The sequence below is a fragment of the Biomphalaria glabrata genome, chromosome 11, assembly GCF_947242115.1.
Source record: "Biomphalaria glabrata chromosome 11, xgBioGlab47.1, whole genome shotgun sequence".
NCBI lineage: Eukaryota > Metazoa > Mollusca > Gastropoda > Planorbidae > Biomphalaria > Biomphalaria glabrata.
Genome location: NC_074721.1, coordinates 5,164,066 through 5,187,793, shown reverse-complemented (window position 1 = coordinate 5,187,793; position 23,728 = coordinate 5,164,066). Strand labels below are relative to the sequence as shown.

Below are 23,728 nucleotides of genomic sequence, written 5' to 3'. Positions count from 1 at the left end.
AGGCTGAGTTGGTGCTATGTCTACTTATGAGAATAAATCCATTAATTATAGAATTTGAATTTAATTTCGTGTTATTACAACGAAGTACATCATGCGTTTCCTCGTTTAATGAATTTAACTTGGAAAATGAAAGTCTTCTATTGTATTTTATTTCGAAAAGAGTTATGTAGATTCTTCACAAATACTGGAATACTCAGCATACAAAGAAGGCAGGGCCATAATATGTAACTTCTGAGAGAAGTAAACTTTATCAACCACTCAAAGCCATTGTAACACAGATGAACAACTATATCTATATAGTAAATGAAAAACTGTCATGGAATCCCCATATTGATGAAACTATCAAAAAATCAAACAAAGCATTAATGTTTATTAAAAGAAATTTCTATAAATCTAATAAGAACATAAAACTAAAATGTTATTTAACCTTGGTTAGGCCACTAATAGAATACGCATCCTCTGTTTGGGACCTCTCAACTCAAGAAAACATTAAGAAACTGGAACAGACACAAAATAGAGCAGTGAGATTCATAACAAACGAATATTCACATTTGACTAGAGTAATACCTTTAGTAAAATCCCTAAATTTAGAAAGCCTTCAGGACAGAAGACGCAAAAGTAAAGTAGCAATTATACATAAAACACAGAACCATAATCTTCAAATACAAAAACAAAATTTAATAAAATACTCAGAAAGACACAAAGATGAAGACTCATTCATCGTCCCATATGCTAGGACCAATTTGTACAAATACTCCTTCTTCCCTAGTGCTATTAGAGCATGGAATGGGTTGCCTGAGCTAGCCAGGAAAACCAGTGACTTGGCAGAATTTAAGTCATTGGTTAATGTGCATGACAATGCATGACGCGTAGGACGTAATCATCTTCTTTTTTGAAGTAACGTCTGTACTATATAAGATAAGATATCTAAATGTACATTACCTTATTATGTGTTCTTCTATTTACTCAGAATGCGGAAAAATTTTGACAGCAACTTCAGGGACAATTAATTCTACCACCCACCGTTTAGCCGATAACAAAGTTAGTCAAGACTGTAACTGGACAATATCCGCTCCAGTGGGACGTGTCATTTCTTTAAGGTAGACAAAGGTGTTTTCAATTTGTAAAGAGCGATTCATGCTCCCAAATGTAAAACAAAAAACTGGGTTTTACGGGTGTAGATGTGACCCAAAGAGTAAATATGCGTGACGCTGGTCCTTTAACTATATAGATGCCGGTGGGCTGTGTGTGATTTTAAATAATAGGCTCGATGTGGGTATATGTGACGTCAGACTATGTTAATGGTAGAATGTCACATAGTGGTTAGTTTTACACCAGATATGTGTTACATCGTTTATAAAAACAAACTAAATAAAGGGTTGCTAGGACCCATTACACAACATAGAGTTTATTTACATTATAATACCAAATCAAATCATTACGACATTTCTCAAAGATGGATTGAAGTCCAATTCCTGCATTAAAAAGCCGTCCACAGACATGATATAGGTAAGTTGAGTCTGCTGCAGATAGCCCTGCTACTTTTCTACTTTTTACTAACCCTTATTTTTGGTTCTGGGTTTTTTCATGATGGCCGCTCTCCTTGCCTCGTATCTTGAGTCTCCGACACTCATGTCTTCACGCCACGAGGAGCCGTCGAGAGCTAGTGTTTCCCAGCAGAGAATGTCAATATCATACTCTTTAAGGGAGCTCTTTAGGGTGTCTTTGTAGGGTAACGCTTGTGTTGACCCCCCCCCCACCCTCCCTAATTCGCTTTCCAGTACACAGTTCGCCATAAAGAAGCCATTTGGGAAGGCGATTTTCTGGCATACGAACTACATGTCCTACCCATTAAAATTGGACGGTTTGTCGTTATGCTGTCCACATGACACCCTCGTTAACCGTTGGCTACAGAAACAGATGACCTTTACACCATCTGCCCTATAGACCACAATGTCTGAAAGGGAACTTTACTTTTTTTTTTTCTTTTTTTTTAATAATAAAAACTCAACATACTCAGCATAAAAGAGAGAAGAACAGCCCAGACACAACCAGGACCAGATCAGCTACTGATTTCTGTTCCAACACACATAACCTCCACTGAATAAAATTACCCTCGTTAAAAACTATTTCCACGTCCAACTCATAACAAATAAACAAAACGTACACTCTGACATCCTTCCCCGCTTCCTAGACAATGCACAGAACAATTTCCAATGCTAACCTTTGCTGTGTAGAAATGAGAGCACTCCATTATTTTCAAAATATGTATCTCTATAGCATTAAAAGTTTCTATGATAAGAAAATTAATATGTTCCCCCTTTTTCCTAACAAGCACTAAAGAGACCTTATGTGCCAAAACATTTTAAAAGCCAATGTTTGGCAAAGTATTTTATTTATCATAATGTGTCATGTATCGAAATTTTTTCTAGCTTATCCATTTAAAAAAAAATCCTTACTTATTTTGGTTTTATTTATGGTCTTTTAGGCTAATCTATGTGTAAATAATAATTTGAATATTTCTCTTTACGTGCAGGTTTCTGTCCATAAACTTTTATTACTATAACTGGTACTGGTGGTGTTCAGCCAATATTCACATCTTTGATGGTAATACCACGGATTCTACTTTAATATGGAGAGGAACCTCTTGGCCTAGTCCAAATTTAATACGGACGTCTGGCAACGAAATGTTAATTGTACAATACCAAGATTCTTGTGACCACGAGAATAATTTCATCGAATTCATTGCCTCGTTTTGGACACACGGTATAATTTTTCTTTTACTGACCAAATAAGTGTGTAGGGGCTGCTTGGTAGCGCATTAAACTTATCGACAATATTTATTCCATTTGACGCCGTAAGTCGTAAGACAATGCTAATGTACTTTGATACACAGTCGTTGGGTCGTAGCTCCAAACTGCTAGTCCAAATTAACCGTAAAAAAAAATGAAAAAACAAAACTATTAGCTAATCAAAATTTATTAACAAATTTACTGAGATTCAACTTGAATGTTAAATGCATGTCGGAACACAGATGAAAATGTAAGCACATACAACTCACTTAAAACTACACATCTTTTTTTTTTTACTGCAACTTTCAATGCCCTTTAAACAACTTCCTCGTGTTTGATTTGGTAATAATTAAAAAAATAATATGCAACTTATTGATATTAATTCGTTCTGTAGTACCTAGTTTAGTTTAGAGATTATGTTAGTTTTGTAGATAAATATTGTGAGCATTTTTATAGCGACGGTAAAAGTAGTGATTTAGTCAGGCGAATGACGTTGCAGGATACCGGTACATGAAGAAAACAAGATGGCTACAGCATATAAAAAGAAGAATAGTGATATAGACGAAGGATAGGGAGATAAGACGAGTGGCGTAGCAAGGGTGTTGGGAGGAGTGGGGAGAATTGGAAGACCCCCACTTGAAGGGGGCCCCCAAATGAGTGTCCGAATTTTAAAAAAAATACATTAAATATTACGTCATTGTCATGTAATCTTGCTTTTTAGGTTGTTATGTAACTTATTATTCAACACAAAATATTAACATTTTAAATGAGGGGTTACTCTCAATTTCAAGGAGTAATTTCCATAGCGCTGACTAGAGCCGTGTTACTCCTAGGAAGTAACTTGGTATATAGAGTAGTTTATTATATCATCCTTACCATTTAAGAAGAAACCTGATAAGAGCACTGAAAATAAAAGAAACAGTGAACGTGTTGAAGAAAAGTATTACTATTTAAATAATTCATACAAAGATACAGCAGTCGAAGAAGTGAAAATGTCTCTTGATGAGAGAATTAGTGCTAAAGAGAACTGATAGAATGGATACTAGAATCAATTCACAGAATCTTCTTCATGCAGTGGAAAATTATAAATCTTTTGCTTATCTGAAATTCCGGTCAAATCTCTGCGCCCAATTAATATATAAACCTGATCTGCAGTTACGGGAAGCTGCAGAAGAAATTAAAACTTATTCATGCTTTCTGCAAAATGATGAGAAACGGACGAAACTGATCAATCAATTCATCCAAAAAGAAGATAGCGATTGCTAATGATTTCCTATAAAAAAAAAAAAAAAAAAAAACAGAACAAACAAAAGACTTGATTGGGCTGTCAATAGAACTGCAATTCAGAAGTGTTGTAGAAGTGCAGGACAGACTTCATATGGAGATGAAATACTGATAATGGCTGGAAAGCCATGTGGAAATCTCTGGGTTTCTTCTTGACCTAACACCTTTTAGAGTTTATGGATGATGAGACTCTGATGAAAAACTATGTTACTTTTTTCCTGTTAGTAATGATGAAAGCAGAAAGCATGAAAGGATTTTAATTTTTTCAGCAGCTTTCCAATGTGCAGACCTAGAGTTTGTAGTTTCTTCTGAACTTTATTAATTGGGCGAAGGAGATTTGACCGGAATTCCAAATAAGCAAAACATTCATAATTGTTCACTGCATGAAGAGGATTCTGTAAAATGTTTGACATGTTTCGGATGTTCCTTCAGAGTTGAAGATAATTACTTCCTAGTCCAAACCTCCCGCAGGACGACGGGGGATGGGAGCGGGCAGGGTTTGAACCCGGGACCATCGATAAATCTGAACGACAGTCCAGCGTGCAAACCGCACGACCAGGCAGCCATCCTGGTCTGATTCTGATTCTGTGCACTGCTTCTAGTGTCCATTCTTTCAGTTGTTGATTCAGAAAACTTCTCCAACAGCTTGATGATTTTGTCGAGATGCAAGGAAACTGCCGGCGTATCTTCATCTCTTACGGACCACCTTGTATTACTCTCCTTTTTTTTTTAACTCTAGGCTCCAGCTTCATTTAGTTTAGCCCATCTCTTGGGTGCATTGAGAAAAAAGTTTTACAATTCATGTATAGTTAAAAAAAAAAGGGGGGGGGGACAATTGCTGGATCTGTCTCAGCAGAATGAAGAGCTGCCAGGTTCAGAGAGTGATTATTATAGTTCAGAAACGTGCCCTTTGTGGCTGCGTTGTCATAGGTTTGACCTCTGCACAGATCAAAGTTCAGTCCAATGTCTTTAAGAGTTTACAGAACAAATTCTTCATAATGTTGTCCATCACGTTTCAAAATTTTAAATTAGCCAATGAATGACTCTTTTATTTCGAAGTTATCAACATCAAAGTAACGAACTATTAGGGATACCTGTACTTGATAAGAAACATCTGGGGTGAAATCAGTAACAAACTTGCTTAACTTTCCCAACAATTGATTCCATAGCTTTATTGCCTGTCAAGTAAGTAAATAAACTCATTTTGAATTTGTGGTGACAAATAATGTGTCCTATACTCGATTCTATGTTAGTGGTGTTTCGTAACTTCATTAAATTCTGCAAGAAATTTCAAAGATATTGAGAGGTTCCCAGGATTGGGTGAATTCATTTTTTCGTTGTGAGCACGTAAGCTTGACTTTGTTTTTGCTTAGTATTTTATAGCTGCTGCTACACGCTTTAGAATATCTTTCCAATACTGCTGATTTTTTTAAATTTGCACCTGAAAGATATGTGACAGTTCATCTGATTCTGCCTTTAAGCTTTTCTTCTTCTAGCTTCCACTTCAAAAGAGCTTGTCTGTGGTAGACTCCTTCTTCATGTTCTTTCAGTCTCTCAGGTTTCTTCCATTATTTCAGATGTTTTCTCTGACTGTGGTAAAAGGTATCCCATGAAGTCTCTTAAGCACTATTCTCATCAAGAGACATTTTCACTTCATCGACTACTGTATCTTTGTATGAATCATCTAAATAGTGATACTTTTCTTCGACACCTTCATGGTCTCTTTTGTTTTCAGTGCTATGGAAGTTACTCCTTGAAATTGAGAGTAACCCCGCACGGAAAGAGTTAATAATCTGTGTTGAATACATACAACAGGGTCACTAACTTATATAACAACGTAAAAAGCAAGATTACATGATATTGACGTAATATTTAATTTATTTAAAAAGAATTTTCGAAAACTCATTTGGGGGCCCCCTCAAGTGGGGACCCGGGTGGATCTTTAAATTCTCCCCTCCTCCCCCCACACTAGCTACGCCACTGTAATTATTTAAGAATCCAAATTCTGTTTAGGCCTATACAATTATAAAGTATAGGCTTTTTATGTTTAACTCTTTTGCTAATCTGTGTGAATAATTCAATATAAATATGTATGCTGAAATATTATAATTTTATTTAAAAAAAAACACAAAAGAATGTCCTCCCAACATGTACGGTGACAACTGTTCAATTCCTTGTTCCTGTGAGATCAACAACACCATCAGAGGATGCAACAGCTCCACTGGATACTGCTCATGCAAGTCGGGATGGAGAGGCAGTGACTGCTCTGTAGACATTGACGAATGTTCCCAGTACCGGTACTACTTTCCTTGCCCAGACTATTCACGTTGTTACAACCTACCAGGCAGCTACGAGTGTCAATGTAAATCTGGACTCGTCTTGGGCTCCAACAAAGTTTGTATCTGTAAGTAATGCCAAATAGTTACATTTAATAATTATCCTATATACATTTTTATAATGCAGGAAGTATATACAAACGTAGACATTACCAACCGTTTTACGTTTACGCTATTTTTGTTATTAACCTCTGAAACATTTTTGATGTCATGCTGTTTTCTTATGGAAATTAAAACTTCACATTTTGCTCATTTGTCAGTAATTTTATGTAAATTATGTGATTGAAACAAACATATTTTTAAAGATTATTTTCTGTATTTTAGAATGGAATTTAGCACCCGAAATATTAAATATTCCTATAAAAGATATTTAAAATTATTTTTTATTTCTAAAACACATTTTAAATGCATGATTTCATTGGCTTAGTCCACTTATGTTGAAATGATGAATTATTGCAGATGATATGAATTCAAGAAACTGCACCACAAGAAACTGCTCACACATGTGTGTCAACTATATACCAGTAAACAAGACCTCCCCAGTAGATCAGTGTTATTGCCCGATAGGCAAGGAACTGGCTGGTGACCAATGTATCGGTAAGATATAGGACTATAGTATAGACCAGTGGTCTTCAACGGGGGTGCTATAGCCCCCTGGGAGGCGTTTTCATAAAATTTGGGATGGAGGCGCTGGGCATAAAGGGGAAAAGAAGAAACTAAAGGTTCTACGTTGAATGACGGCATTTTCTGATTAGTTTATGAAACCAAGTCAGCTTCACGAACACATAGCTATATCCAAAAATAATTTAATGAATATTAATGAACAATCATAAAAATCTACTATTCAAACAATATTAAAAACAAAGAAACCTCAAAGAAGGATATGCTTTAAAGGCCTCTTAGAAAAATACATAATTTTTATTTTTAATTCTTATTATATTGTTTGAAAATTGATTAATTAAAACTCGAATTAAAATTTTTCAAAACATATGTTACACAAAAAGACTTTTTCTGTTAGTGCGAAATATTATTTCAAAATTGTGTAGTAATGTAGCTTATGACGATATATAAGGAACGATCTTTCATTGGACGCTACAATGGCTTCATAAGTAATATAGAATAGTGAAAAGATCTATCCCCTATTCACCTTGTAAGTATACAGGCAACATCTTAATAAAAGTTTAGCCGCAATTTCATTTCTATTTTAATCTAATTATAAAAATTGTAAATATATATACCCATGCCGAAAATAAACGCTGTGTGAAACAAATGATGAGAAACATGTTAAACTCTTGTAAACTGAAGTTCGCTGAATTACGAAAGGGGTTTCTTATTGCTCGTTTTGTTAAGCGCTTAAATATAATTTTGGATTTTTTTTTATAAACATGAAGATTTAACAGTTGGAGATGACTTAAAGCTAAAACAAATGTGTTTTACATGGTAGGCATCTGACAAAAATGAAGGAGACCAACCTCCGCCTGCTAGCAAAAAAATAGACTTTTCCTGATTACATCATTTTCTCTTTTATATAGATATTAAATCTATTTTAAAGAGTTTTACAATCTCACATAACTTGTTTGTTAACAAACGAATTAACTGCCTAAGGACATCGATATCTATGCGATTCACGTAACAATGCTCTATGAAGATATAATGATATGATGATTCTCTTCTAGGATGTTAATAAATAAAAAGTCAAATGCAAATAACAATTATTAAACATCTGTTACTGATGTTGAAATTGAGTTGTAGAAAAAATAGATTTACAAAATTATGTCTTCAGTAAAAAGGGTGTTAAAAGAGATATGGCTGCACTTAAATGTTTCAGTAGAATTCTAAAATTGTGGTCGAAAATGGAATTATTTTTTTTTTTAGCTTTTCCATCAAAATACACGATTAACCTAGATTTAGTGCGTAACAAACTTAATGAATAAGCAAAGAAATAGACTTGATGTAGCAATTATAGCTTGGAATTTCTAATATTGTCAGACTGCAGGAGGCACAAAGTTCCCATTAGCTTAATTTCATTTTGTAGTGAAATCAGAAATTAAAATTTTATTAAAAATAAAATTTACAATTAAACCTAAAAACAGTACGCATCAAAAATTCAATAAATTAAAAAGGGACTATTCTTAGGATTTGAAAGAAAGTCGTGACAATGAGATTAATGTTTGTGTGTAATCACTACGAATTATTTGACGTAATTTTTGTATAATGATAATAATGGCAATGTCTTTGATTCCGAAGACTAAGGCTGAGTGCAGTGTTTTACGTAACCACGCAAACCCAGTTGCGACCTGCATATTTTTACCGAATTTTATGCAGACAAAGCCGTTGTCTGCTGGCGGTCTATTTAAGTTTTCTTTCCGTCTTTTGTGCCTGTCTTCAATAATGGCGTTTCTTTGAGTCTCAAATGTTTCTCCCGCAGCTTTTGTAAGAGCTCTCCAACTGTTTCTCTCAGAGGTCATCTGCTGCCAGAAAATGCTGCCAGGTACTTTCCTCTATGCCACAGAGGGCGAAATGGCGCATAAGTGGATCTTTATAGCACTTAATGGGGGGCACCACTGTAACTCCGTCCTCCTCTAAGCCTGCCAAAGAAGATCGCCTTTGGCATGCGGTCGTCTCCCATGCGGGAAAAGTGTTATATGACAGCATACATATTAATAAATAAATGACATTTTGTTCAAATTTGCCTTCTCACGCTTCTTTATAAGAGTTTTTCTTAGAGGGGGCGCTGGTGGATTTTTTAAAAGAAAAAATACGAAAATGGGGCGGTAGGCCAAAAAAGGTTAAAGGCCACTGGAATAGACAATAGAGCTAAGAGAATTAGCTCACATTTGTGGTATCGTTCTACTCAGTTCCAGTAGGTTCATACATTTACTAATGTTGACGAATACTGCTTTTCAATTTGATCCATCAAAAATATTATTCCTCAATTAAGCATTTTTATGGAAGTTTAATTTATGCAAAAACTTCTTTTTGACTATATTTAAACGTTTCGGATTTTAATTCAGAAGGGAAGATTATTACATTCTAGCCCATGATTTCTGCTGGATGACAGGGAATGTAAGCAGGCGGAGTTTGCATTCAGAATCATCAGTATGACAATTTGGAGAGCATACCACATGACAAGAAAAACATCCCACACTCTACAGAATCATCTCACATTCTACAGAATCATCTCACACTCTACAGAATCATCTCACATTCTACAGAATCATCTCACACTCTACAGAATCATCTCACACTCTACAGAATCATCTCACACTCTACAAAATCATCTCACACTCTACAAAATCATCTCACACTCTACAGAATTATCTCACACTCTACAGAATCGTAACTTAAAACAACAACAACAAATGTATCATGTGATTACAAATGAAAAGAAAAGGTATTTTTCTTACACTACTTAAGCTTTATTTTAGTTAATCTCTCTTGTCTATATATCATTTAGTACGGTAGTTGAAAGATATGAAAAGCAAAGAAAAAAAAGTCGAAGAAAGAAGATGAAGACACACAGATTTACAAATGAAAGGAATGGAATTATTGCTTTGTCAACACTGAAAGAAAGCGAATATCAGTATAATTCATTAGAAGCTAATATCCGAAATCCAAAATTTCAAGAGCCCAATGACGCATTCTCTAATATGTCGTTCCATCTATAGAACCTTCGAAAGCTTATGGATCTGTCCTACAGATGATTAATTTATTTTTAACATCCTCCACTCGGCCAACCTTGGCACCCCCCTAGGGCCGGTTTTAGGGCACTGCAACCTATGCGGCCGCAGTGTGCCCCCCCCCCCCACTTTCATAGGCCCCATGCTAACACTAGTTGCAAACTATTAAATTAAACAATTTGAATTAAAACAGGAGCTCATGAAAGTCATGAAAATCTCATGAAATTATTAAATTATCCCGAAAACACATAAAAATGTCCTGAAAAATAGACGAAATTGTACTTTTGGGGTGTCATTAAATATGGAAAACGCCAATCCTAATCGCGTTAAAAAACAAACAACGGCATTGTCAATTTTCAGTTACTAAAAATAATAAGGCGAATTAAATCCAAAACAGTAAGTTCCAATAGTTAATTTATTGTAATTGTGGCATGTAAATATATACTAGATCTAAATCTATCTTGATCTCTTTAAAAAAATCAAAAGCGATATTTTGCTTGTCGATAGTATAGTATAGTCACTATTGCGGAGCAGGCATGTTTGCGGAACAGCTCGTCGAAATTAGTTAAAATCTACTTTATTTTAAACTTTTCTGCTAAACTACTGTAACGGTACTGCGCATGGTCCATTTCTCTACATTTCCAATATAAGGGTTTTCCTTTCACAGCAGAAAATTAATTTTTAATCCAGGTTAAAGTTGACAGGCGTGGAATCGTCCATTATTTTTTACGTACCAGGAGAACCACATAGGTCAGGGCTAAAAGCTTTTTAAAAATGATAATGACACATCACCTGCATGATATACATATTTTTAGGTTTATAAATGGATGTGGGAAAACTTCATTTCATAGCTATCTACCAGGAATTTAATTTAAAAAAAATTGGGAGATATTAACCCAGTTTTTACCTTTTTAAAGATAGTCACAATTGTGGAACTCTATAGATGTCATTTATTTGACCTGCGCATTTAGCTTAATATTTACATAGTGATTTAGATTATCTGAATTTAAATATGAGTTTGTATTAGTAAACATAAATTTAAAAACATTTAGACAATAATATTACATATAATATATATTTATGATTACCAGACGTCCAGCAAAAAAGAGGACAAATTATAATATCAAATAAAATCATATAGGCCTATATAATATTAATTTAACAAAAAAAGAATCAAAGAATAGTGGAAGATAAAATCTTGTAAGGAAAATCAGGCTAGTGTGACGTCAATTAAATTAAAGAGGTAAAGAATTAAAAAGTGACAATGTGTTGTCTTCAGCTTCAATAAAATAAGCTTAATGTAAAGGATAAGGAGTTCAAGTATTATATAAGACTATATATGCTTTATATAGGCTTTGTTCCGACATTTTTACCGTGTTCCGTAATTGTGACTTCTTAAAAAATCCTGTTCCGTAATTGTGACTGACCATATCTCAGTCGATTTGAATGTAAAATTTAAATATCTGTTGAAAAACTAAACAATACGTCTATTTTTATCGGAAAATGGATGGGCAATGCCTAGATACTTTTAGTTTTTCCATAGGTCTAACCATTACGGAGCAAAAAATTGAAAACTAAAAGTAGCTGCAAACTGTTCCGCAATAGTGGCTCTACTCAAATCTAAAAGGCAGATGTGAATATTTATCGGTTTGTAGTTTGAAAAAATTATATATATTGTAGTTGGCTCGTAATTTAATTTGACCGTGATTTTGCGCTTAGTAAAGTATGAATAAAATGCAATGACCAATCTATTTTTTTTTAGTTCTTTTTTTTCACTTATTATTCTTATCCCTACCCAGACTAGGCCCCGCACTATCCGTTTCGCATAGTGCCCCGCAATCTGTAGGACCGGCCCTGACCCCACCCTTTAGTACAAAAAATCCAGACGTGTAATTTTAGGGTAACAAGGTGCATATTCCTCGTTCCATATGCTAGGACAAATTTGTACAAATACTCCTTCTTCTCTAGTGCTATTAGAGCATGGAATGAGTTGCCTGAGCTAGCCAGGAAAACCAGTGACTTGGCAGAATTTAAGTCATTGGTTAATATGCATGACTGAATGAAGGACGCGTAGGACGTAATCATCTTCTTTTTTTGAAGTAACGTCTGTATCATATAAGATAAGATAAGAATCTGTGTTAAGTTTCTCTGGTTTTATTATTCTGTAAACTGTGTGTTACACTTATACCAAACAAGAATATCATCCACTATTGTCTAAATAGACGTAATATATTATATATATTGTTTTGAATAAATTGACATTTCCCAAAATTAGCTTTTTTTTTAAATGTGATTCTTTCAATTTAGATTGCACTAACTGGAAATACGGACCTGACTGTGAAAGAAGCACCGGCTGTATTAGAGATCACACAGCAAAATACAACTCCTACAATGGTCAATGCTCTTGTTATCCTAACTGGACAAATACTTATTGCGAATACGACTATGATGAGTGTTACTATGGGATGTACACTTGTCAGCCTCACTCATTATGTTCCAATACAGACGGCGGCTACGAGTGTTACTGTGATCAACAATACGGTTACATTGAAGTAATTAATAAAACATGTGAACACATTGGTGAGTTTGACAATATTTTTGAATATATCAGCTATGTCTTAAATGGTTAGGTTTTTGCATTGGTTTCATCTTATGTAATTAGGTTTTCTGTTTTACATGAAAGATGTAACCAAAAAAAAAAAAAGCTAAAACAATCATAAACATGAACTGACATTTTGTCGATGTACTCGACATTGTTAAAGAGCTACCATGGAAATGTAATCAACGGTTACCAATTCAGAAACCCCATTGGCAGCGAAAAACATGCTGTGAATTACTGCCTTAGAGAACGTGAGAGGAAGAGAGCAGTGAGTTTTAAGGTTGCCTTGTCCCCGTACAAGGACAGCCTTTGTGTCGGCCATGAACCAGTTATCTCTCTATCTACTCCTTGTCCCAATCGTCCTTCGTGCAGAACTCTGCATTCGTAAAGAATGTGGTCTATTGTTTCGTCGTCCTCCATGCAATGGCGACACCGTGTGTCGTAATTCTTCTTCCACCGTCCAACTTTCGTTTCGGTTAAAATTCGCACTATTATTATATTTTTATTTAAATATGAAAGCTGACAATGCTTTTTTTTTATTCGCGTAAGATTTGTGTTTTCCATATAACAATTTTGTCTAATTTTCAGGAGATTTTAAAAATAATTTCCACAACTTTTTCGTATATTTTGCATCATTATGCAATTACAGATATACTTAGCGCAGGGCCTATGAAAGCGCGGGGCCCACTGCGGCCGTATAGGTTGCAGTGGCTTAAGACCGGCCCTGGCCCCTGGGTACCTGACATTAGTTAGGAAAAATAATGGCGGTTGGTCGTTGTGCTGGTAATATAACCCCCTGCTCGTTAACAGTTGGCCAGAGAAGCAGATGACCTTAACATCAAATGCCCTATAGATTGCATCGCCTGAAAGGAAAACTTTGTTTTACATTACCTAACTAATGCAAGGTTAAGTTGGGTTGACCCTAAAAATGTCAAAATCCAAGTCATCAACTGGATAGGACCTCGAGACCTCCAGTAGCCATACTCTTTGCCCAGGCCCCTTTCCCCAAAAGCATAATGTAGTTCAAATTGATTGCAAAACTTTTCATTATTAAAAAGGAATTAGCCTCTCTGCAAGCGATTTAAGTAGCTCGCATTGCATAATCGCTTACGGACGAACATATAGACATAGTACTCACATATTCAATAAATGAACTTAAAAACCCTGGTTTCAATTAAAAGTTATTTATTGGTCATTTCATTTGCTATATCTTTCATTGACGTGGCCCGCAAGCCAAATAAGGTTGGGCATCTTGTCATAGTGGAGGTGTGGTGGATGAGTGGTAAAGCGTCTGGCTTCCGAACCAGAGAGACCCGGGTTCAAATCCTGGTTAAGACTCATATTTTTAATTTCGGGATCTTATGGCCCCCCTCTGAGTCCATTCAGCTATAATGGGTACCTAACAATAGTAAAGGTAGTTGTTCACTGTGCTGGCCACACGACACCCTCGTTAAACGTGAGCCAAAGAAATATAACTTCTAGATCATCTGCCCTATAGACAGCAAGGTCTGTAATTGGTACTTTACTTTTTACTTTTATCTTGTTATTGTGCATCAATTCTACATAATGTTTGTTAACTAAAAATTAAATTATTATCTTTTCCCTAGATTGCAACAAGATATTTACCAATGAAACCGGCGAGATCACCAACTACTTTTACACTAATCGGTTTGTGATACTAAACGCTAGTTGCTCATGGCTTATCAGTGTGAGAAGTGACTTTATCATATCTCTCAGGTAATTTTATATTAAAAACATAACTAGAACTTCACAACGGTCTAAGGAAGACGTAGGCCTATTTATTATGATGTGATATTAGTCTGGGTGACAAAGTGGTTAAAACGCTTGGCTTATGAACCTCGGGTCCTGGGTTCAAATCTTGGTGAAGACTAGGATTTAAAGTTCGGGATTTGTAGTGCGCCCAACTCTCATGGGTATCTGTCTTAAGTAAAGGCGGTTGGTCTTTGTACTGGCCATATGACACCCTGCTAGTTAACCGTAGGCCAAAGAAACAGACGGCCCTAACCAGAGCCGACGCGATGGTTGTGACCGCCCCCCCCCTCTTTTTTTTTTCTACAAAAAAAATTCCATTAAGACTAAGCTGGACACTGTTCCAAAAGTGCCCATTGATTTGATTCCATTTTTTATAGACCATTCAATTTTTTTCTTACATATTTGCACCGTTGTTGAATCCCTCAAGTACAACTATGAACAATGCATTATGAACAATTTCGGATTTACATGCATTCAGAAATCAGACATCCTGGTGCTTTGTGGTCAACATTAAAAACTAATCTGGTTACGACTACTCAGTAATGCTCCTGTATTTGCAACGATTATAATTGATGAGCTGCGGCAGGTATATTACAATGAACAGAGTAAATGATCATGATCTATATGCAATATCTCCATAACTTTGACTGCTCAACAATGTTAAATGGTTTGGACGTGTACATGTTAACTTATTTGTTATTCTACGTTAAAGCAAACAAAATAATACAAAAGCAAATGGAAAGTGGAACTTTTCAGCGTTCCGTAAACTTTTGTAATAATTATCACAATTGTATTTTGGAGAGATGTGCATTGTATGTACTATCATCTGATACACAGGTATTCAGAATTACCTACACATTTATCCAACAAATGAAGCAACTCAGTGCTAAATATTTTTCTTTGATTTAAATACAAAGTTAAACATCGAAAATAAAGTAACTAGTACAATGAATTGAGATACAACATTTCCAGTCTTTCTCAAATTCTTTAATTTTCATGTCTTAAGCTCGTCTCACATTTGAACTAGGTATGCTAATTTCATCATCGTCACTGCATAACCACCAATCAATTGCTTAAATTCTTCTTATCGTCGCCTAGGAAACACACACACTTCATAACATCCCTTTTTTACCAGGACGTTGCGCCCTCCACATGAGATGAACTAGCGCTCCCCACAGTGACAATGTTATTAAAATAGAATTGCCGGTAATTTATCTTGTTACAGTGCTAGCTATTCGACTCAAAACAAATAATACAAACAACCCGCGAAAATTCAAGGTCAGAAATGAGTAGGAGGCTATGAAAAAAAACAACAACCTTTGGAGTCCCTCATACGCTGCTCTTTTTTTTTTTTTTTTGTTCTAGTTTCCGAAATAATTTCTTGTGTACGAAAATCGTTTAAATTTCAAATGATAATGGAATAATTAGAAGTTATATAAAATATTTAAGCAGTTTAGTTTTTTTAACTTTTTGTTTCAATAGTAACCTTGGAATAATGATTTGGCCGCACCTTAACTTCACCTGCCTTATAGATCGCAAGGTCTGAAAGGGGAACTTTACTTTTTTTTTTACTTTTTATAACAGACTAATAGAGCAACGATATAGAATAGAAGTCAGTTGGATGCAAGACTTCAAAGTGATAGGATTTAATTATTGACAGAGAACTTGGACTACACCCGGTTATTGAGAGTAAACCAAAAAATGTTGTACTGTACTTTAAAAGAAAAGACCACCATTTAATTCAAGATGTCTGATTAAAGATGTCTAAGTAAATTTTCTCTTTGCTATTTTCTTTAAAATGGAGACAATAGTGATTACATGTCAATTTAATGACCTTTGCAGATTCTCTACATTCTACTTATATAGTAGCTACGGCTGTCAAAACCAATATTTTGAAATATATGATGGTAATAACGTTTCAAGTCATCGCATAGGCCGTTACTGTGGCAGTGGCATCCCCAGTGTTATCCGAACAACAGGGAATAATATGCTGGTTAGATTTATTTCTGACTCCAGCTATTATAACAATGATAAAAACTTTTATGCGACATACACATCACACAGTAAGTTGTATTTAACTATTCTTTTGCAAAATCTAGTCTATAAGATAATATTTATACAGTCAAGCCCAGCCCATACCATCCATCAAGTCAAAACATAAATTACCAGTAGCATGAATATCTCAACTAAAACTATCTAAGAAAGAAGAACTATTGAAAACTCCGTGACAGCAAAAAAAAAAACCCACCTCACTTGCACTTCCAGAAAATTAAAAAATATCATGTGCAAACAATATATAAAAGTCGTTCATACCCAAACAGCAACAAAGTAGAAATACATTTACTCTCGCCATACCTGCCCCTGACATTTATTTTTTTCTCATTCTACAGTTATTGGTAATGTTGCGTCTTCCATGGAGGAGCGGTGGCTGAGCGGTAAAGCGCTTGGCTTCCGAACCGGAGACCGGGGTTCGAATCCTGGTGAAAACTGGGATTATTAATTTCGGGATCTTCGGGCCCACCCAGCTCTAATGGGTACCTGACATTAGTTAGGGAAAAGTAAAGGCGGTTGGTCGTTGTGCTGGCCACATGACAGGGACACCCTTGTTAACAGTAGGCCACAGAAACAGATGACCTTTACATCATCTGCCCTATAGACTACAAGGTCTGAAAGGGGAACTTTACTTTGTTGCGTCTTCCATGTTTGTCTTCGAATCCGAAGATTAATGAGGAATGCACTATTTCCCCAGTTGTGACCTACATTTTTGCCACTCCCAGGGCAAACATAACTATTGTCCGCAATTGGTCGATTTAGATTTTCTTTTCGCCGTCTGCATCTATCCTCGGCAGTGGATTTTTCTTTTGGTCTCAAATGTGTTTCTCGCGGCTTTTGTGAGTGACCACCAGCTGTCTCGTTCTGAGGCCGCATGGAACCAGGTACTCTTTTCTATCTCAGCTAAGGCAAGTTGACACCTAAGCTGGTCTTTGAAGCGTTTACGTGGGGCGCCTCTGTTACGTCGACCACCTTTTAGCTCACAAAAAAAAAAAGACTGCCTTTGGCATACGTTCGTCTAACATACGGGATACGTCTACGTGCCCTGCCCAGCGTAACTGTCAGACCATACTGTCCATACCGGCGTTCGCAAGGGCATCGCTGTTTGTAGTGCGATCTTGCTACCGTATGTCCATGATGGAGCACAAACATCATTGATGAAAGCGCTCAAGTAGTCTTAGTTGCTTTCTGTATAGTGTCCATGTCTCAGATCTATATAGAAGGGTTGAGAGAACCACCGCCTGGTCGACATTGATTTTTGTAGGCAGGCGGAGTGATTTATTCCGCCAAACTCTCGCCTGAAGGCATCCAGAAGCGCTTTTGGCCTTAGCAAGACGGTTATCAACTTGCCTTGAAAGCACTGGCGGATCCAGGGGGGGGGGGCGGTAGGGGCGATCGCCCCCCCCACTCGGCCGACCCCCCCCCCCGAAGGGGGGGGGCGGACGAATTATAGTATCGAATTCACACAATTTGTATGCGAATTTATTACTTATGTTAATAATATATACTAATTATTTATATTTCAACGTATTTTTAGATTATTTCGCCCCCCCCTTTCTAGTATTTTGGCCGATTTGGTAGGGTCGGGAGGGGGCGATGGCATCAATCCGCCCCCCCTCCACCATAAACTTTCGAGTGGGGGGGGCGGTCTTATTTTTTGTAGAAATCACAGCTTGCTAACAGAATCAATTAAATATCTATATGATTAAAACTTGTTATTGGTATTTTAACCGGTCTTTATATAATTTCGTTCACCTGTTGGCCGATTGGAAGGGGAAGAGCGAATACCTCCACCACCCTTCCCATCTAAACCCTTTGAGTGGGGGGGGGTGGTCCTACTTTTATGGAGAAATCATAGTATGTGAACAAAATTAGTCGAATATCTATATAATATAAACAGGTGGAAGTGCGATACATGCAATCCCCTTCCCCCCATCGGACAAATCAATACCTTTTCTTTTTGTATTATAGTAAGAAATTACAAAATAAAAAAAATCTGTCACTAATATAATATATATATGCTATAAAGTAAATTCTTATATCGAGTCGCCCAACCCCTATTCTTTAATGCAAAATGCAATCATTAGCAGAAATTATAAAAAGGAGCGAGGATTAATCGTTTTCATTTTACCGCCCTTCCCCTTTCCAGACAGAGTTTGTGTAATTTCACATGAATTTATCATAACTATTTTAAGAAAGACTTTGCTTTGGAAAAGTTATAATTCAAGCGAAATTTTTCAATATAACAGTCACGGTTGAGATGAGTTCAAAAGCCAGATAATCATTTCCTAGTCGACTTTTTCCAACCTTTACTCTATCTCATATTTTTCTAGTTAAATAAATTTAGGACTATAACTCACAATTTATGCTTGAATTTTATTGAATATTTTTAATCGAATATTTTTTTTTCGGCGGCGATCCTCAAGGCCTTAATCTAAATATGTGGGGTATCTAATCTTTTCAAAGAACAAATCGGTTTTATTTGCAATGTATTAAGGGACTATAAATTCATATTAGAATATTTTTCTCATTATTCAAAAGGCACTTTATAATAGAATGAATAATGAGCTGTAGGTCAGGAGAATGCGTTACTGCAGTGAAGAATGCCAGAAAACGCTTTTAGCGTCGTGGCTTCGCCCCGAACCCCACTAATAAATAATGAGCTGTACATGTCAGAAGAATGCGTTTCAGCCGTGAAAAATACAAGAAAACGCTTTTGGCGTCGGGGCTTCGCCCCGAACACCACTAATAGGTAATGAGCTGTACATGTCAGGAGAATGCGTTTCAGCCGTGAATAATGCAAGAAAACGCTTTTGGCGTCGGGGCTTCGCCCCGAACCCCACTGATAAATAATGAGCTGTAGATGTCAGAAGAATGCGTTTCTGCAGAGAAAAAAGCAAGAAAACGCTTTTGGACGTCGGGGCTTCGCCCCGAACACCACTAATAGGTAATGAGCTGTACATGTCAGGAGAATGCGTTTCAGCCGTGAATAATGCAAGAAAACGCTTTTGGCGTCGGGGCTTCGCCCCGAACCCCACTGATAAATAATGAGCTGTAGATGTCAGAAGAATGCGTTTCTGCAGAGAAAAATGCAAGAAAACGCTTTTGGGCGTCGGGGCTTCGCCCCGAACCCCAGTGAAGAAGCTTAAAGCGCTCTCCCAGACCCCCAAGCTTGCAAGAGAAAGACTGTTTTTTTTTTCTGTTTTTTTTTTCGCCGAAGATTGAGAAACAGTCTTATTTTATTCTCATATATCGAATATATATATATATATATATATATATATATATATATATATATATATATATATATATATATATATATGCTGTACGCACGTTTATGCATAGGGTTAGGGTTTACTGGGCGTTAGGGTTAGGGTTTGGAAAAAAAATCGCCCCCCCCCACTCCAAAGTTCTGGATCCGCCAGTGCTTGAAAGTGAGGCGTCATTTAATACTATACTACCCAGATTTGTGAAGTGGTCTACCACGATAAGGGGCTGTCCGTTTACGGTGATCCTCCGGGCTGACTAGGTTTTATTGGATGACTTCTGGAACATAACTTCTGTTTTCCCGAGGTTTATAGATGAACCGAAAGAGGCGGCAGCGTACGCAAGGTCGTTGACCGCGTTCTGGAGATGTAAAAGGTGTTTGAAAACTCTTTTTTTGCTGCCTTTAGGCTCTCAACAAATACAACTAAGCTCGAGTCCAATAAGACAAGATTATTGCATGTTCCATAATTATTGCTACTCTATTCATTCACGTGTGATGTAGCGTTATCAAGTCTATTTCCTGTGATATATTTAAATTCATTTAAAAACAAGATCTGTAAATTTGTAGGAAAAAAAACAACTGATTATCTAAATCAGAACCTCCGCCCAAAATGTTCTGGACCTCAGAAATTTGGGCCCATCTGCCTTCTCTTCATTCAAAGACGTATACAAAACGCATTTTTAAAAGCGCGTACGGGCTCCACTTCTGTTGGGTCCCCAGATTAGAATCCTGTTTGTTCCCCCCCCTCCCCCTGACGGCATGCCTTAACACTGATGGGGGACAAAGTAGGCCTAGTTATAGTCTATACATATTTTGTTTTTTAAGTTGAAAAAAAATTACATTTAAAACATTTAAATGACATGAAATCTAATTACAGCGTGTCGAAACTTTACCTATGGCAAGGAGTCATGTGACAAGAACTGTCGCTGTGTGAAAGAAAACACTCAGTTCTGTGACAACATTAACGGAGAATGTATCTGCAAGCTTGGCTGGACATCAGGAGACTGTTTTACTGATGTGAATGAATGTATGGGCACCAACAACAAAGTCTGCCCACCAAACTCTGACTGCATCAATACTAAAGGAAGTTACAGGTGTCAGTGCCACTTAGGTTACAAACTTAATGTGAACACTGGAAATTGTGAAGGTATGGATATTTTTCAGGTGCAGGGTTAGGAATTTTTTTTATCAATCGGCGCCCGGGGGGGGGGTGACCTCTTTGGGGACCCCTTCATTTTACGTAATATTAAATGTAATAAAACCAACTCTTTTTGGGGCCCCCTCAAGTGTGGGGCCCAGGAAGATTTTCAAACTATCCCCCCTCCTCCCCCCACCCTAGTTACGCCACTGACTTTTTTATTATGTTAGTTGCATTACTAGGCCTACAGATACATTAGTTTATGACAGTGTTTAATTTGTAATTATAAAAAGGTGTAAAATACTATTCTAGTATTCAGCAATGTAGTATTTTTAGACTATTTTGTCTGTAGTCAAGTGTAAACATTTATTATAGTCTAGATCTAGACATTCTAGATCTACATCGAAGGGAAACTGAGCAACTCTTGAAACTGTATATCTAGATCTATATCTGAATTTTAGATCTAGATCTTGATCTAAATGATCTTGATTAATCTTGATAATAGGGCCTACTTCATCTAATTATCTAGATCTAATTCATTAACTCCTTCACTGAAAGTTTCAGTGCCTGACTTGACTTAGAGTAACCTAGGTCGCCATAACCAAGTTGCAAAGTTAATACACCAACACCTGGCTTTGACGTACAAATTGATCGGTAAGGACACTCCCCCTTATTATAAATACTCTCCGCAGGAGGTTCTCGAGTCTACTGAACATCTGCTGTACTGGGATAGGCCTATTCTGACCGACAAAATGGTAGATTTCAATCGCCCGGATCTGCTGTTCATCGATAAAAAAGAAAAAACTGCTACCATTATCGATATCACCGTACCACTGTCTCATAATTTAAGAAAAACTGAGATAGAAAAACAAAAGAAAACATGGGAACCTGGGCTTGGAAATTAAGCGTCTATGGAAATTGTCCAAAATAACAATATATCCCATTGTTATATCAACCGAGGGGATAATAACAACTGACCTCACAGACACCTTCAAGGCCCTTAACATTCCTAGGAACATCTTCATTGCCTGTCAGAGGGCGGTACTGCTGCAGACCTGCCACATCACCAGAAAATTCCTCAGTGGAAACTGTTAAAGGTAGGCCTACTACGATGAATTTTGTTTCTCTTTATCGAAACTCGACCCTGGCAGCGCCAGAGAATGACTACTCGTTCATTTCTAACATAATAATAATAATCTTTATTATCCGTATGGAAATTTGTCTTACAATTTGTGCATTACACCAAACGAAAAACATTATAACCAAAGTGTACATTCACACCAGACTCATACATAGTTTACATGTGACAAAGTCTATACCAGATTGTTCTTATTTAATGATTTGATTGCCAGGGGAACAAAAGAGTGTTTGTGTCTGTTTGTCTTTGCTATCGGTGTCTTGTATCTCTTTTGTGATGGTAAAATCACAAAACCCTTACACAAAGGGTGATTCTTTATTTCGAGGATCTTGTTAGCTTTTTTATAGATGTTTGTCTCAATTTAAACAACTGCCCAAATGGGGTTTGTTTTTTGCCAATGATTTTACCAGCAGCAGCATTTAGGATTCTATAAAGTTTATTTTTATTTTTAATGCTCAGATTGCCATAATATACCAGGCAGTGATATTGAAACTTAAAATATTGCAGATGTGAGCGTGATAAAACATAGCCAAGGCCTTTTCGCTAACATTAAACGAGGACAGTTTTCTTAGTAATCGTAATCTTTGCTGCCCTTTTTTGCTGATATAATCAGTATTTGCAGTAAAATTTAGTTTATTGTCTAGGATAGTACCAAGGTATTTAAAGGTTTGCACAATTTCAATAGTCTCTCCAGCTACAGAAACAATATCATTTTCCTTCTTGTCCCTACGAAAATCAATTATCATTTCTTTGTTGTTTTTTTTTACATTTAATAATAAAAAATTGTCTTTACAGTATTTTTCGATGTGTTCTATTTCTTTGAAATACTCAATTACGTCTGAGCTCTCTGAGAGCAGTCCAAGAAGAGCCGCATCATCGGCGAATTTTGTGAAGGAGCAACAAGAACTATCGGATTGAAAATCATTTGTGTACAAAATGAACCACAATGGCGATGTCACAGCCTAGCCCCCTGGGGCGCCCCTGTGTTAACTATGCGTTCATTAGATATAACATTGTTTACCCTAACCCTCTGAGATCTCTGGGTCAAAAATTCATTGGCCCATAGTATTATGTATGGACTAATCTGCAAAAGTAAAGCAGCAATAATACATAAAACACAGAACCATAACTTACACATACAAGAAAAAGACATAAAACAACCATAATCATAAGAGTATTACTAGTTACTGGTAAATTACTATTAGGCCTATTGGATAACTGGCATATAGATCTAGATCTACAAGAAAAAGACATAAAACAACCATAAAAGAGTATTAGATTGAGTGTCCACTATAGTCCTAGGAATAGCTCTTTCTACTTCTATATTTATGACTTCAAAAATAGTTTTAGATTCTAAATATATTAAATAAATCTTTTTTTTTTTAAAAGAAAGCTCTGACTGTGTTGTGAAGCACTGCTCACACTCATGCTACATTATCAGTCCTGGTAAAGAGCAATGTGTTTGTCCTGAAGGCCTTGAACTTGATGAAGGGACACAACTGAATTGTGTTGGTAAGGATTACGATTAGATTTAGATTATCATCTAATTTATATCTAGATCTATATAGATCTAGATTTAGAAATGATTTAAGCCTGTATATACTTAAAATTATGACTCATATTTAGATTTTAGATCTAGACGATATTCTAGGTATAGAATGTAATTAG

General features: G+C 36.3%; 1 protein-coding gene across 5 annotated transcripts in view; it reads left to right on the top strand.

The window, feature by feature from the left end:
- LOC106079646 (neurogenic locus notch homolog protein 1-like) overlaps positions 1 to 23,728 on the top strand; it is a 51,027-nt gene that overhangs the window by 15,496 nt on the left and 11,803 nt on the right. For all 5 annotated transcript variants that reach the window (XM_056045473.1, XM_056045474.1, XM_056045475.1 and 2 more), the window contains exons 8-16: positions 971 to 1,100; positions 2,537 to 2,766; positions 6,211 to 6,480; positions 6,872 to 7,009; positions 12,400 to 12,672; positions 14,299 to 14,428; positions 16,307 to 16,527; positions 20,662 to 20,931; positions 23,450 to 23,572. In XM_056045473.1, coding sequence (XP_055901448.1) covers positions 971 to 1,100; positions 2,537 to 2,766; positions 6,211 to 6,480; positions 6,872 to 7,009; positions 12,400 to 12,672; positions 14,299 to 14,428; positions 16,307 to 16,527; positions 20,662 to 20,931; positions 23,450 to 23,572 — 1,785 coding nt within the window. The remainder of the gene's footprint in view (positions 1 to 970; positions 1,101 to 2,536; positions 2,767 to 6,210; positions 6,481 to 6,871; positions 7,010 to 12,399; positions 12,673 to 14,298; positions 14,429 to 16,306; positions 16,528 to 20,661; positions 20,932 to 23,449; positions 23,573 to 23,728) is intronic.